General features: G+C 41.6%; 1 protein-coding gene across 1 annotated transcript; it reads left to right on the forward strand.

Annotated features, from left to right (window-relative positions):
- Positions 1-771: 771 nt before the first annotated feature.
- LOC106587569 (glucose-6-phosphate isomerase) lies at positions 772-14,478 on the forward strand. The gene is made up of 18 exons (XM_014176086.3): positions 772-1,057; positions 1,870-1,960; positions 2,150-2,218; positions 2,399-2,518; positions 2,732-2,815; positions 2,972-3,118; positions 3,585-3,656; positions 3,761-3,805; positions 3,921-3,974; positions 6,174-6,234; positions 6,395-6,438; positions 6,535-6,687; positions 7,044-7,173; positions 7,385-7,461; positions 13,108-13,236; positions 13,527-13,602; positions 13,721-13,787; positions 14,062-14,478. Exons 1-18 carry the CDS (start codon positions 939-941, stop codon positions 14,183-14,185), a joined length of 1,662 nt encoding a protein of 553 aa, XP_014031561.1. The 5' UTR covers positions 772-938; the 3' UTR covers positions 14,186-14,478.
- The last annotated feature ends 2,276 nt before the right edge of the window (positions 14,479-16,754 follow it).

The following is a 16,754-nucleotide window of genomic DNA, read 5'->3' on the forward strand; positions in this document are numbered from 1 at the left end:
CAGTCCTGGGAGTGCATTCTGACGAAGACAACAAAAGGTAATCAAACTTTTATAATAGTAAATCTGATATTGGTGAGTGCTAAACTTGCCGGGTGTCTAAATAGCTAGCCCTGTGATGCCGGGCAATGTACTTAGAATATTGCAAAATGTGCTTTCACCAAAAAGCTATTTTAAAATCGGACATATCGAGTGCATAGAGGAGTTCTGTATCTATAATTCTTAAAATAATTGTTATGCTTTTTGTGAACGTTTATCGTGAGTAATTTAGTAAATTGTTAGCAAATTCCTCCGGAAGTTTGCGGGGTATGCTAGTTCTGAACGTCACATGCTAATGTAAAAAGCAGTTTTTTGATATAAATATGAACTTGATTGAACAAAACATGCATGTATTGTATAACATAATGTCCTAGGTGTGTCATCTGATGAAGATCATCAAAGGTTAGTGCTGCATTTAGCTGTCTTCTGGGTTTTTGTGACATTATATGCTAGCTTGAAAAATGGGTGTCTGATTATTTCTGGCTTGGTACTCTGCTGACATAATCTAATGTTTTGCTTTCGCTGTAAAGCCTTTTTGAAATCGGACAGTGTGGTTAGATAAAGGAGAGTCTTGTCTTTAAAATGCTGTGAAATAGTCATATGTTTGAAAAATTGAAGTTTTTGTATTTTTGAGGAATTTGTCATTCGCGCCACGCCTATCATTGGATATTGGAGCAGGTGTTCCGCTAGCGGAACGTCTAGATGTAAGAGGTAGTCTTGATCGCTGCATTACTGATACAGTATTTGTGGCTGTGCTGCACGATCCGAAGTATCACGTTATTATAGGAGGGGCGAGTGTAGCGGGTTGGTTGCCCTTCAAATGCCTCTCCTCTCGCGCCTTACCGTCTCACTCAGCCAGGGTAGTTGAGTTGAAAGGACCGCGCCCAACACCTCTCGACACCATGGGACTCACACACGACCCAACCTTCCAGAAACTGGAGAAATGGTACCATGAACATGCTCTGCACCTCAACATGAGGAAGATGTTTGAGGAAGACAAGGAGAGATTCCACAAATTCAGGTATCTTTATGGTTGGCATTTATTTTGAAATTGTCAGTGTTCATTTGTTGAAGATACACACAGTATCCTTATTCTCAAAAACATTATTACATCACCAGTATAAAATGTGATTTAAATTCAAATGCTGTCCATCAGAAAATGTTGTCTTCACTTCAGGTTATTACCTTTAGACATAGGCTAAAAGCACATAATGTGTCATCATGAACAGATGCCACTGCCAATAAAAAACGACTATACCATTTGAGATCTTTGCAATTGCATCAGTGACATAATTCATTCAGGTGCAACTGTCTCCTTCCCCAAAATATGAAGTAGTGCCTTTTATCAGAGTAGCTTATGGGCTTCCACACCATAAAAAATGCACAGCACTGTCACTATATGTAGACTTGTGAACTCTGAACTCTCTTCATGTACTGCTAGTGATGTGCGGGTTTGTTGTCTGATGTCTGTCTGTATTGCTGTCTGTATTGTAATAACCCTAACCTTCTCAAGTGCATTACAAGCGCTTCCACATACACAAGCAAACAGTAGAATTGGGATACCCTGCTTGCCTTGGAATTAGAAATAAGTGGCTTCAGGTGCGATTGGGCTACCCCTCAAATTCACTACAAAATGCTTGTGGTGAAACAAAACAGATTTATATTTGTTTCATAGTAAAGGGCTGTTTGATTTTGTAACTTGTGGGCAAAAGGTTATTGAGCGAATTGCCTAAATCCAGAAACAGACATAGAATTACATATAGAATCTCTCATTTAATAGGATCTCTGTGGAAACAGATCACTCACCCTGTCAAATGTTCTGTGTCTGAACAGCACAACGCTGAAGACAGATCATGGAGACATTCTGATTGATTACTCTAAGAATCTCATCACTGAGGATGTCATGAAGATGTTGGTCGAACTGGTAAATGGCTGCTTCTCTATCATAATGATTCAAATAACACAAAAATTACAAATAGCCATACTGAATTTGGCATTTACCTACAGTCATTACAAAAACATTCTTCTTCTGCTGTGCGTCCAGTACTCTATCAACCTTTCTGACATGGAAGGCCCATTTGCCCACCAATAGATGAATATATGTTTTCTCTAGGGGAAGTCGAGGGGGATTGAGGCCGCCAGGGACAAGATGTTCCATGGAGACAAGATCAACTTCACTGAGGTGCCTATCTGAGCTTTAGCCTGAGCATGGTTTATTACCAATGTTATTATCATTGTGATAATGAATGGCCAAATGTAACACACCTGACACCTCCTCAGAAATTGGCACTACATACATTTGCTGTAATTCGTATATCAGTGTGTGTCCTTACTGTATCTTCTCCTCCTCCTGTTTGGTTAGGGTCGTGCCGTGCTCCACGTGGCTCTGAGGAACCGCTCCAACCATCCCATCATGGTTGACGGACATGATGTGATGCCTGAGGTCAACAAAGTCCTGGAGAAGATGAAGGGCTTCTGCCACGTGAGTGGGAGCTGACTCAAGGGTCTCAATTTCGTAGCAATCCCCCAAATCTCTTAGTGAGACCGTTTGTATTTCCAATTTGAATAGTTACAGTACCGTTTATACATAGAATTGCTAGCTATCTCCCTGTGGCATTCAAGGCATAACAAATTCAATTTGACTGAATTGTGTAGGCACTTTTTTCAATGGTCTACTCGTTTGTGTCTGGTGTAGAAAGTTCGCAGTGGCGAGTGGAAGGGCTGGACTGGAAAGTCCATCACAGACGTTGTCAACGTCGGCATTGGTGGATCTGACCTGGTAAGTCAAATTCTCAACGTATCATTTGTTAAAGTGTCAATATTTTATTTACATTTTTTATTTAACCTTTATTTAACAACGCAATATGATGTTTCACTATTAGGTGTGAAAGCTACCTCGGCCATCACTGTGTATTTGTTGTGTCTTCTTTGCCAGGGTCCTCTAATGGTGACTGAGGCTCTGAAGAACTACTCCAAGGGAGGTCCCCGTGTGCATTTTGTCTCCAACATTGACGGCACACACATCGCCAAAACTCTTGCTGAGCTAAATGCTGAGACCACCCTGTTCATCGTGGCCTCCAAGGTGGTTGTCTTTACCGTACCAGTGCATTCATTGGTTTTATTGTTTTGTCTGAACACTTGAGAGAGAGATATTCTTCTTCAAAATTGGCCTAAAAAATTTACAAGAAAGACATACAAAAAGACATTGACAAAGAGCAAAGAAACTGTGCATCTGATAATATGGAAACTCATAAAGTTCCACTCAGCTTTAGCAGCAACAGTTGTTTGATACAATGGACGATTCCATTGAAACAAAGGGATCAGTTGGTGCTGCATGCCATGTCGTACGTTCTCTCCTATGCATCTGTAGAGTTGCAGCCAAAATTGTGTCTGAATGGCTTTCCTACTGTCACCCAGCCCTGAGAATTGATGAAGAGATTAGTATGAACTGCTAGTGGTTTAGTACTATACACAGTAGCCTAAACACACATTAGAAATGCAATGTCTTTGGTGTTACTGTAGTGATCTAACTGTCTGTCCCTTTTCAGACTTTCACCACCCAAGAGACCATCACCAACGCAGAGTCTGCCAAGGAATGGTTCATTGAGCACGCTAAAGATGTGGGTAGCCTTTTTACCTTTAGAAAAATACAAGGAAAGGAGTTGAATTCTATTATTGAAGATGAATGCAAAGTATGTTAAATTAAACATTGTCTTCTTTACAGAAATCTGCTGTTGCCAAGCACTTTGTGGCGCTCTCCACTGCCGGCGTAAGTTCTTATTTTTGCAACACACCATCATAAATGCAGTGATATGCTCTGCATGTGTTGCTGTAAAATAAAATAACATTCTAATTCTGTTCTTTCTATCTCCTCTCTTCTGCAGCCCTTAGTGAAGGCCTTTGGCATTGATCCTGACAACATGTTTGGCTTCTGGGATGTGAGTGCATGTTATCTGATGATGCAGAATATGTCATGCGTGCAGTGCATTTGGGGTAGTACAGTGCTCTTCCTGCAATCACAGGCTTTTGACGGGGGACTTAGGCAACAACTATAAATAGCATAGACTTCTGACCTGTGAAGTAGGTGCCTGGGCTCACAGGCTGGCAGCTGTGGGGTAATCAGAAGCCGCCCTCTCCAGCTCTGCCCTCAAAGAGTATTATATTATTGGTAGCGACCTTCTCCCTTGGAGAGGTTACTGTAAAGGCTGGGTCACATCAAAGGTCAGACAGCTACATTTAGTTACATTGTTGGTATTTAAAGGGCAACGGCTATAACATGCCGTGCCCTTTCACGTCGGAGCAAAGATAGCTGCTTGCTCTCAGAAGTAATATGTATAAAAGGCAGCGGTGCGTATTCATGGATGCCAAGGGAAGCCAGGCTTCCCCAAAAATGGACCAAGAAAAAATATTTACTCTACTCTGTGTTTCATCAATTTCCTTCAATTCGCAAGAGGCTGAGAAAGCATCCGAGCGAACGAAACAGCGCCCCTCTGTCTCAGTATGTGTAGCGTATATCTGAAAAAGCCTTGAAATGTGGAATCTCGTTGTCCTGTTGTCCTCTGGTGGCTAGATAGCTAGGTAAAATCATCCCTTTCCTAAATTAGCCATCGATGGAGATAGGGATTTGGACTTGTGGTTTTACTTAATTTTCCGTTCTGGTCAATGACTGTAACGGCGATTCTGACCCAATCATAAATTCATTGGCCCCTGGCCTGAGAGGATGGAAGTTCAACATGTTGCTAGATGTAGTATGGTAATGTTAACTAGTTGGCCTGGCATATCGTTGCCCATGAAAGGAAGTTAGGCTAGCGAGCAAGTATGTTAGTTAGGTAGCCTAGGACAACAAAAACTAAAAGTGTGTACTGTCATAGACCGTTTAGGCAACATACAAGAGGAGGATGGTATTAGCGTTTCTCAACACGTAGGGTGAGTCAACATGTTTTTTATACTTGCACACATGCATGCACGCACGCACACACACACACACACAGAGAGATACATCATTACCATGGACAGTCACGTCATATTTAACTTACGTTGATTGGACTAAATCGTTTTTTGTATCTTTTAGTTGTCACTGTATTATACTAAGAATAGGTGATTAGATGTTGAAATGTTGAAGTTATAATGGTGCTGGAATAGTGGAGGCAGCTCCTGTTTTCTTTACGACTTGCGGTAACTCTCTGTGTTCTAAATCAATAGTTGTTTAGTAGTCCGAAAATGTTGAAAACATTACCTTGCTTGACCATGCTGTAGGTAGGTCATGTAACTGTTTGTTACATGCAATATGTTTTGTGGACTTGACCGGACAGATGTTTATCTTTGTTTTTGTAATGTAACAAATGTGTGGTTGAATTTATTCTGCCACTCGGCCTTAGGCCTATATAGTGTATCATGGTGTCATAGCGTATGAACTACCAGATTATAGAGCAAACAACGCAATTATCACAACACATAGATTGTATTATGGCTTTTTTTCTGGATTGGCTTCCCCAGTGATTTTACCCACGCACCACTACTGATTAAAGGTGGCATTCACATTGAAAGTAATTATGAGATGTGAGAATATTTAGAAGTTGGGCTCTGCCTTTTCATATATAGGCCTACATGGCTATTTGTGACTTATTACACACTGTTTATTATATTATTACCCAAATGAAGTGCTGTGTAATATGGGGTATTCATTCTCTGCAGTGGGCTGAAATGTGTCACCACAGATAGATAAGGGTTAATGGTAAGGAATTTGAAGACAATGGTATGGAATTTCTAGAAGCAGGGGCGTCTTTCTGGGGCAAGCTGTAGGACCAAGTGAGTTTGGGCACAGTTCCCCGTCTCTGTGTCACATTCAATTACATAAGCTTCAGAGTTCTCTGAGGTTTCTGAATCTTCTCAGGACATCACCAGACACCAATTAATATCAAATACATAGACCAGAATGCACAGCACTGAAATAGTCAAGTAATTTGAGTAAGAGTCACGTTTCTCAGTTACATAACATTGGTGTTAGGGTCACTACATTTTGGGGGGAAAGAATACATGTTGCATATTCAAAGTTGTACTGTGAAAATTATGATTAAGCTCAAGAAATGTTTGTTTATATTGTGCACATTTCTAACCAGATTGTTGCTGTGTTTTAGTGGGTTGGTGGACGTTATTCCCTGTGGTCTTGTATTGGATTGTCCATTGCTCTGCACATCGGTATGTACATTATGTTGTCGGTTTATTCTCCCGGTTAGATATTCTAATGCTTTGATCAACTGCCTTTACTCTACCTGAGTAGAATAACCTTTGTAATCAGTTGTTAAAAGGAGATATTTGAAGTATAACTCAAAGTCTCGGGTCTTTTCTTTCGTCCCAGGCTATGACAACTTCGAGAAGCTTCTAGAAGGGGCTCACTGGATGGTAAGTACAGCCAATTATTCTCACTGTCCAAAGACTTGGAAACTTTTCTATTGGTCAGATGAATACGTGTGAGTTGACCCCCTCTTGTTTCTGTAGGACAACCATTTCAAAACAGCCCCTGTGGAGAAGAACGCACCCATGCTCCTGGCTCTGCTGGGTGTCTGGTACATCAACTTCTTCCAGGCCGAGACCCACGCCATGCTGCCTTATGACCAGTACATGCACCGATTTGCTGCCTACTTCCAGCAGGTCCGCCAGTCACTACCAGGGTTAAGAGCCTTTACCAGGGTTAAGAGTCATTACCACAGTTAAGACATGACTGAGTGTAACATAAGTAAACAGCCAAAGCAAAACACAGTGAAGAATGTGTCAGTCTACTTTGGCAATTTACTATAAATACTATAAAAATGTATACACCCACTCCTTGCCCTGAAGGTATGCTGTGTTCGCATATATTGTCAGATTTGTATTGATCAAATGGAAATGTGTTTTACTGTCCATACTAAGTCAAGGTTAAATAGCCTGATGATAATGTTGTTTTAGTATTAGTTTAAATTTAACTGAAATGGAACACTGAAGATGTTCAATTCATGTGATGTCTATAGGGTGACATGGAGTCCAATGGAAAGTACATCACTATCCATGGCAAACGTGTCAACTACCATACCGGCCCCATCGTATGGGGAGAGCCTGGCACCAACGGACAGCACGCCTTCTACCAGCTCATTCACCAAGGTACTGCCTCCTTAAAGTAACTGTCCAGTTAAAATCTGACTTTTGAAAGTTCATATTCTCTTAACTCATACCCAAATAATGTTGCTGACTGGTCCAGAAGCTCTTCAACATATTGATTAATGGTCAGCTGAAATGGATGAGTATGTATGTTATGGAAGAGTAATATGTTATATTAGTCCCAGATGCAGTGTGACTGCTGTGTCCTCCACAGGAACTCGCATGGTCCCCGCTGACTTCCTCATCCCTGCCCAGACACAGCACCCCATCAGGGAAAGTAAGCACCATAAGGTAGGCTACCCCTACAGGACACATCTTCCAGCACTACCAACCTACTGGGAACAAACTGGTTAAATCAACATTGTTTCAACATAATTTGTCAATTTGCAAAACGTATTGTGATGTCTAATCTATGTGTAAAATACATTGGATCTAAAATATGTTGAATTTGTACCTTTAAAACAACGTCAGATCTTCAAAACAATAGGCTGGGCAGCTCCTTCTACTGGAGAATGTATCTATCTGCAGCTACCCTTTGACCTCCCATCCAGGGTTTTAACCAAGCCCAGCACTGCTTAGCTATGATATTTGTTACGGACGATTACCAATATGCTATTGTGAGAATGATTGTTGAGAGATCTCCACTTAAAAACGAATTAGATTTGCTATTGCTGTCAAGTCATTCCAAAGGGAAGGTTTAAGTGAGCAAATTTTATTTTATTATTATTTTTATTTTTTTCACCTTTATTTAACCAGGTAGGCTAGTTGAGAAGAAGTTCCCATTTACAACTGCGACCTGGCCAAGATAAAGCAAAGCAAACAACAACACAGAGTTACACATGGAATAAACAAGCATAAAGTCAATAATACAATAGAGAAAGTCTATATAAATGTATCTTCGCTTATATTTATCAGAGTTATATCCTATGGATATCTACACAGTTATAAAATTGGCAAGGTGGTGTAAGCCTAAACCAAACACTGACCTTATTTTAAATTAATCTAAAAATATCCTATGGAATAAATGAAGGAACCGCTTTTCAGATTTTGCTAGAAGGTGTCATGGGAATTGTGACTCGCACTTTGGTAGTCAATTCTTACCATGCCCATTATTAAAATAGGATTTCCTGCATATAGAAATTACAGTTTTTATTTTCAGCATTCATCACAGGTAACTTAAACTCTATTTTTATTATTCAAACAGTTGAGAGTATTTGTCTCCTAAGCAGACTCTTCAGTATCGTTGTCACTTCAGAGCTGTGTGTGTGTGTATATATATATATATATATATATATACATAAAAAAAATCATCATAATAAATCGGCCGATTAATCGGTATCGGCTTTTTTGGCCCGCCAATAATTGGTATCGGCATCGGCGTTGAAAAATCATAATCGGTCGACCTCTAGTCCAGAGTAGTGATGCTGGACGGGTGTGTAGGTGTGGGCATCGATCGGTTGAAAAGCATGCATTTAGTTTTGCTTGCATTTAAGAGCAGTTGGAGCCCACGGAAGGAGAGTTGTATGTCATTGAAGCTCGTCTGGAGGTTAGTTAACACAGTGTCCATAGAAGGGCCAGAATGGTGTCGTCTGCGTAGAGGTGGATCAAAGAATCACCAGCAGCAAGAGCTCTCTCTCTTATCGATGGTGGTTATGATATCGTTTAAGACCGTGAGCGTGGCTGAAGTGCACACAGGACCAGCTCGTAAGCCAGATTGCATAGCGGAGAAGGTACGGTGGGATTCGAAATGGTCGGTGATCTGTTTCTTAACTTAGCTTTCGAAGACCTTAGAAAGGCAGGGTAGGTTAGATATAGGTCTGTAGCAGTTTGGGTCTAGAGTGTCTCCCCCTTTGAAGAGGGGGATGACCGCGGAAGCTTTCCAATCATTGGGGATCTCAGACGATACGAAAGAGAGGTTGAACAAGCTAGTAATAGGGGTTGCAACAATTTCGGCTTTTAATTTCAGGAAGAGAGGGTCCAGATTGTCTAGCCCTGCTGATTTGTAGGGGTCCAGATTTTTCAGCTCTTTCAGAACATCAGCTATCTGGATTTGGGTGAAGGAGAATTGGGGAGGCTTGGGCAAGTTGCAGTGAGGGGTGCAGGGCTGTTGACCGGGGTAGGGGTAGCCGGGTGGAACGCATGGCCAGCTGAAGAAAAAATGCTTATTGAAATTCTCCATTATCGCAGATTTATCGGTGGTGACAGTGTTTCCTAGCCTCAGTGCAGTCGGCAGCTGGGAGGAGGTGCTCTTATTCTCCATGGACTTTAGTGTCCCAGAACTTTTTTGAGTTTGTGCTACAGGATGCAAATTTCTGTTTGAAAAAGATAGCCTTTGCTTTCCTAACTGCCTGTGTATATTAGTTCCTAACTTCCCTGAAAAGTTGCATACCGCGGGGGCTATTCGATGCTAATGCAGCACCACAGGATGTTTTTGTGCTGGTCAAGGGCAGTCAGGTCTGGAGTGAACCAAGTGCTATATCTGTTCCTGGTTCAAATTCTTTTGAATGGGGCATGCTTATTTAAGATGGTGAGTAAAGCACTTTTAAAGAATAACCAGGCATCCTCTACTGACGGAATGAGGTCAATATTGTTCCAGGATACCCGGGCCAGGTCGATTAGAAAGGCCTGCTTGCTGAAGTGTTTTAGGGAGCGTTTGACAGTGATGAGGGGTGGTCGCTTGAACGCAGACCCATTATGGACGCAGGCAATGAGGCAGTGATCACTGAGATCCTGGTTGAAGACAGCAGAGGTGTATTTGGAGGGCAGGTTGGTTAGGATGATACCTATGAGGGTACCCGTGTTTATGGATTTGGGGTTGTACCTGGTGGGTTCATTGATAATTTGTGTGAGATTGAGAGAATCAAGCTTAGATTGTAGGATGGCCGGGGTGTTAAGCATGTCCCAGTTTAGGTCACCTAACAGCACCAGCTCTGAAGATAGATGGGGGCAATCAATTCGCATATGGTGTCCAGGGCACAGCTGGGGGCAGAGGGAGGTCTATAGCAAGTGGCAACGGTAAGAGACTTGTTTCTGGAGAGGTGGATTTTTAAAAGTAGAAGCTCAAATAGTTTGGGCACAGACCTGGATAGTAAGACAGAACTCTGCAGGCTATCCCTGCAGTAGATTGCAACTCCGCCCCCTTTGGCAGTTCTATCTTGTCGGAAAATGTTTTAGTTAGGGATGGGAATTTCAGGGTTTTAGGTGGTCTTCCTAAGCCAGGATTCAGACATGGCTAGGACATCCGGGTTGGCAGATTGTGCTGGGGCAGTGAATAAAACAAACTTAGGGAGGAGGCTTCTAATGTTAACATGCATGAAACCAAGGCTTTTACGGTTACAGAAGTCAACAAATGAGAGCGCCTGGGGAATGGGAGTGGAGCTAGGCACTGCAGGGCCTGGATTAACCTCCACATCACCAGAGGAACAGAGGAGGAGTAGGATAAGGGTACGGCTAAAGGCTAAAAGAATTGGTTGTCTAGTACATTCAGAACAGAGAGTAAAAATAGCAGATTTCTGGGCACGGTAGAATAGATTCATGGCATAATGTACAGAAAAAGGTATGGTAGGATGTGAATACAGTGTGGGTAAACCTGTACATAGAGTGATGATGAAAGAGATATTGTCTCTCGAAATATCATTTAAACCAGGTGATGTCACCGCATGTGTGGGAGGTGGAACTAAAGTGTTAACTAAGGCATATTGAGCAGGGCTAGAGGCTCTACAGGGAAATAAGGCAATAATTACTAACCAAAACAGCAATGGACAAGGCATATTGACGTTAGGGAAAGGCATGCGTAGCTGAGTGATCATAGGAGTCCAATGAGTGGCTTCAGGCAGCTAGCGGGCTTGGGCTAGCAAGCTAGCAGAAGGGCCTTTGAGGGACGTCGCGACGGAAGAAAGTCTGTTGTGGCCCCCTCGTGCTGTTATGTCTGCAGACGGATCAGCAGGGCTCCGTGTGGTAAACCAGGCCAACTGGCAAAATAGGTATAGTGGCCAAAGAATTTGTCCGATGGGCCTCTTAAGCTAACAGTCCGATGTGCTCTTGACAGCTAGCAGGCTGCGGCTAGCAGGCTAGCGGATGGGCATTCAGGGGACGTCGCAACGGAGGAGCCAGTTGAGAGACCCCCTCGGACGAATCACGTCGGTAGTCCAGTCGTGATGGGTCGGTGGGGATCCATGCCAATCGGCAAAATAGGTATTGAAGCCCAAGGAGTGGCTGATGGACTTCTTCGGCTAGCCGGGAATTGGGCCTAGCAGATGGGCCTAGTAAGGCTAGCTCCAGGCTAATTGGTTCTTGCTTCGGGACAGAGGCGTATGAAAGGTGACCCTCATATATCATCGATGATGCTATTTAGAACTATATAGCATTCTCAAAATAATCAACAGCTATTGTTTTAATTCAACCCAGAATTCAACTAAAAATAGACCATACAATAGGCCTTGGGTTTTAAGCTGTCGTTGATTTCAAATGTATTGATATTTAGTGATACTGAATTGAATTGTGTTTGGTTGTCAACGCTTCCAACATTTGAAGGAGATGTACCTTCTGCTTGGATAGTTCCACCTGTGCCATTGACTTAGTCTGGCTTGTATACAAATGAATAATTGATATGTTGGTTTCACATCTCCATCTCAACCAAAAATCAAAGTTAAAGAATAGGACTAAATCAAATCAAACTTTATTTCAAGAGCATTAAAAGGTTGAATTTATTTGATTTAGTCCTATTCATTAATTTAGATTTTTGGTTGAGATGGAGATGTAATCCAGAATATCAATTATTAATTTGTAGACAAACAATTATTAATTTGTAGACAAACTAAAATTAAAGCCAGACTAAGTAGTGGCACAGATGGAACTATCCGCAATGAAGATAATGAAGATAAGTCTGCTTCAAATGTTGATGTTTGGTTGCGTTGACAACCAAACACAATTCAATATCACTTTTGACATACAATAAATACTGTAGCCAATTGTTAACTTGTCGACAAGTTAACAAATGATATGTTGGATTCACGTGTCCAACTCAGCCAAAAAGTTAAATAATGGGATTAAGCCAGTGGCTCAGATGGAGCTATCCAGGCAGTAGATACATCTCCTTTTAAATGTTGACATTTGGTTGCGTTGTCAACTAAACAAAATTCCATACTACTTTTGTATTATAGTAAATAGCTTTAAGTTAAGGCTTTCTTACAAAGTAATGTAACATTCAACCTTAAAATGAGTAACACATCCATGGTCACATTATGAAGTTACTGTCACCATACATTTCTTCTTACTGTATGTAATCCTATAAAACATGCATGTTGCTGTAATAAGCTATATAGAATCTCAAACCGCATTGATCATTTGCACCATGTACTTTTAAAATAGTCTCAACTTCCATCCAGGCCATTTGGTTCAGCTATTAGATGAAGCACAGTCATAACACATTAATCTGTTGTAGAAATAAACAAAATATCTGTCAGTGTATTCCTATTTTAACTTTCCTGTGCTTTTAAATGGATAAAAGCGCAATGACAGACATTTTGGTGACAATTAAACCAAAAATCAGATATTGTTTTTCCATTGGAATTTGGTTATGCTTTTATATAGATGGTTGAAAGCATAGTGATAACACTTTGGAAATTCAACAAACTTCTGGCTGTCTTTTTGAGTGGGTGAATATAGGTTGTAATCTAATTGATCAACATATCAACCGAATATTACCCAATTATCCACATTGAAATAATGTGGTGTATGTGGGAATGATCTGGGAGTAAATACCTTCCCATTCAGTGACTGAACAAATCATTCAGTTATTCAAGTGATGCCTACTTTTACTGTCTATCTGACAAAAGAGCCTATGCAGTGTTCATGCTGCGTGACACTGGGGATAATGCACAGGGGTAATGTCATAATGGGATAATGCCTTACCTGTTGTATCCTCTGTGTCTGTAGATCCTGATGGCCAACTTCCTGGCCCAGACTGAGGCTCTGATGAAAGGAAAGACCACAGAGGAGGCTAAGAAGGAACTGGAGGCCGGCGGCCTGACAGGAGAGGCCCTGGAAACCATTCTGCCACACAAAGTGAGTGGGAGCAGATCCCTCATGGCGCAAGTCCACTGCAGCCCCAGTCCGGCCTAAGACTTTCTATGGGCTTAAACCCTGTTGTTATACTGGGGAGATTGTGTGTCTATTGCTAGGGCAGACACTGTCGCTCTGATAGGGACGTGCGTCCTCCTTGTGGACAAAATAAGTTTTGCATCAGGATGGAAGAAGCTTCAAACAGGGTGCAACACTGTATAATTACAAGTATGCAATAACTGTCTTACAACAGGTTGTGTGATATAAAATGTTTCCTCTTGTTCTGCTGTAAGGTATTCCAAGGAAACAAGCCAACTAACTCTATTGTCTTCAAGAAACTGAACCCATTCACACTGGGAGCACTTATTGGTAAGAGCTGAATATGGACCTGTGAACCAACAACCAATGATATTTGAAATATTGATCAAAATAATGTATTTACTTGTTATGTTCCCAGTAACAATGTATGGTGTTGTTTGTTTCACAGCCATGTATGAACACAAGATCTTTGTCCAGGGTGTTATGTGGGAGATCAACAGTTTTGACCAGTGGGGGTAAGTGTGACTATTTGAAACCAAGCTCCTCGATAATGTGTAGTCTATGACAGATTACACACAGAGCCTTTATCCTATGATATTGTATGAAAAAATGTTTCATTGACATTCTATTCTGTCCACTCTGGTGAGTTTTCTGGTGACATTCTATTCTATTCCGTCCATTATTATGTCTATCTATCTATCTATCTATCTATCTATCTATCTATCTATCTATCTATCTATCTATCTATCTATCTATCTATCTATCTATCTATCTATCTATCTATCTCAGAGTTGAGCTGGGTAAGGCTTTGTGTAAGAAGATCGAGCCTGAGCTGCATGGCTCCAATGAGGTCCACTCTCACGACTCCTCCACCAACGGGCTCATTAACTTTATCAAGAAGAACCACGCCTAACCTGCCCACCACCATCATCCATCCTCCCTGTCCTGCCCCCCTGCTGACGGGGGTGTCTGGGCTGTAGTGAAGGTAGACTCAATGCAGCATCAGTCACCACACAGAGGAGTAGAAGCACTTTCTATGTCTGTAATCATCTGTCTGTGTCCTGTCTGTTTGTTGTGAGATCGGACTGTATTTTACGTACTGTTGTATGTTTAAGCAATAAGGCCCGAGTAGGTGTGGTATATGCCCAATATACCACGGCTAAGGGCTCTTCTTAGGCAAGACGCAACGCGGAGTGCCTGAACACAGCCCTTAGTCGTGGTATATTGGCCATATACCACAAATCCCTGAGGAGCCTTATTGCTATTATAAACTGGTTACCAACGTAATTAGAAGGGTAAAAAATAAATGTTTTGTCATACCCGTGGTATACTGTCTGATATATCACGGCAGTCAGCCAATCAGCATTCAGGGTTTGAACCACTCAGTTTATAGTTATGGGTTTACCACTGTAAAGGGGTACGCTACTGTAGAGTGAGCCTGTGGAGGGGAGTGTAAACTACATCCGACTATCCCACTCCACTGATGGGGAGTAAAGCTTTTAATAAACATCTTTACACCAAGCTATTGTCTGTGTCCTTAGTTGATTCTAGCCTGCATTCTGTTCAGAAGTTTGCAGTTGCAGACAACCCTTGAGGATAATGATGCATTTATGTATGAATAATGGAAACCACTTTCAAAATTATAGAATGTGTCATTTACACTCAATAAATCCAATGAGTTTTACTCATAGGGGAATGAAAGTGTTCCTTTATGTCCAAACCATCACTAGATGGCATTAGAGGACCCCAGATTTGGCCCAGTGTAAACCAAACCAGCCTCAGAGCAAATCACTGCTGTGCTTATTCTCTGGAACACAGGGTCAGAGGTCAATCTATCTCCTATATTTTCCATCCCCACAAATCCCCAGACATCACAGACTGCTAAGTAGCATCCATAGAGAAAAACAAACAGCAGGCAGAAATACATCTGGAAAACATCATGTGATATGCAGGCCCCTCAATGTGAGACAGTTTAATCATCATTAAGCTCTATGATATGCGGCTAAAACTCCATTAAACAAAATACTCTGTGAATTTCAAACAAACCATGTCTCATCATAATTTCTGCTTGTACATTACAGATTACTTTGCTGTGCAATGCATGAATATGTTTCGTCATAAATCCAGCAAGTACATTCCCATGATGTTGTATGCAAGAATACAGTGTACAAACGATTAAGAACACCTTCCTAATATTGAGTTGCACCCCCTTTAGCCCTGAGATCAACCTCAATTCATCGGACATGGACTCTACAAGGTGTCGAAAGTGTTCCACATGGATGCTGGCCCATGTTGACTCAAATGCTTCCCACAGTTGTGTCAAGTTGGCTGGATGTCCTTTGGGTGGTGGACCATTTTTGATACACACAGGAAACTGTTAAGTGTGAAAAACCCAGCAGTTTTACAGTTCTTGACACACTCAAATCGGTGTGCCTGGTACCTACTACCATACCCCGTTCAATGGCACTTAAATATTTTGTCTTGCCAATTCACCCTCTGAATGGCACACGTAGACAATCCATGTCTCAATTGTCTCAAGGCTTAAAAATCTTTATTTAACCTGTCTCCTCCCCTTCATCTACACACTGATTGAAGGTGACATCAATAAGAGATCCTAGCTTTCACCTGGATTCACCTGATCAGTCTATGTCATGGAAAGAGCAGGTGTTCCTAATGTTTTGTACACTCAGTGTATGTCTCATCATAAGACCAGCAAGTACATTATAGATGACTTTGCTGCGCACATGCTTTTTCCATAATACTGTATGCAAGAATATGTGATGTTTGTTTCACCCAACCTAGAAGTACTATTTTTCTCTGTACCAAACTGCTCCTGGTTATAGTTTATTGAGTGCCAAAGAGCACAAAGAGAAAAAACCAGGGACCCAAGACACTGGGATGGGCTAAGCAATCCTGTTGCTTGGCAACAACTCTATACTTCAATCATAACTTAGCCTGAGTTATTTCAGGCTCAGTGGCACAGAATATAACAAGAGAGTTTTGATATCATTTTGGAGCGAGAGAGAGAGAAAAAATAGAAAAAATGTTTCTTGATTTATATTTGCACCTGCTTGTTCAGGGAGAAAAGTATTTGAGTAAGTAGTCTGCTGAATAGCCTACCAACCTGTTCTAGGACCCATGCACTTTTCAAGTTACATTCAGGAATGCAGCTCAAACTGTTCCATTGAAACCATGAATTTTGAACATGAATACGACTGCCAGTTCAGAGCATGTTCCTGAGATGTTTGAAGAACAATGCCTACTGCATTCCCCCACATTCCCCCTGCATGCTTTATTGGTTGACCTGTCAGTCATTCACACTGAGGCCTGTTTAAGGGCTGCCCCTCAATCGCCCCAACACCACGGTCGCCAAGGCAACGTCACCCCTCCAGTCTGTACACACATTCCCAAGTTCACAGAGGTGACAGAAAGTAGGACCTGGGAGTGGATCTGTGTTAACTGGCTATTAGCCAGCTGGGGTT

The sequence above is a fragment of the Salmo salar genome, chromosome 26, assembly GCF_965601325.2.
Source record: "Salmo salar chromosome 26, fSalSal1, whole genome shotgun sequence".
In the NCBI taxonomy this organism is placed as follows: Eukaryota; Metazoa; Chordata; class Actinopteri; order Salmoniformes; family Salmonidae; genus Salmo; species Salmo salar.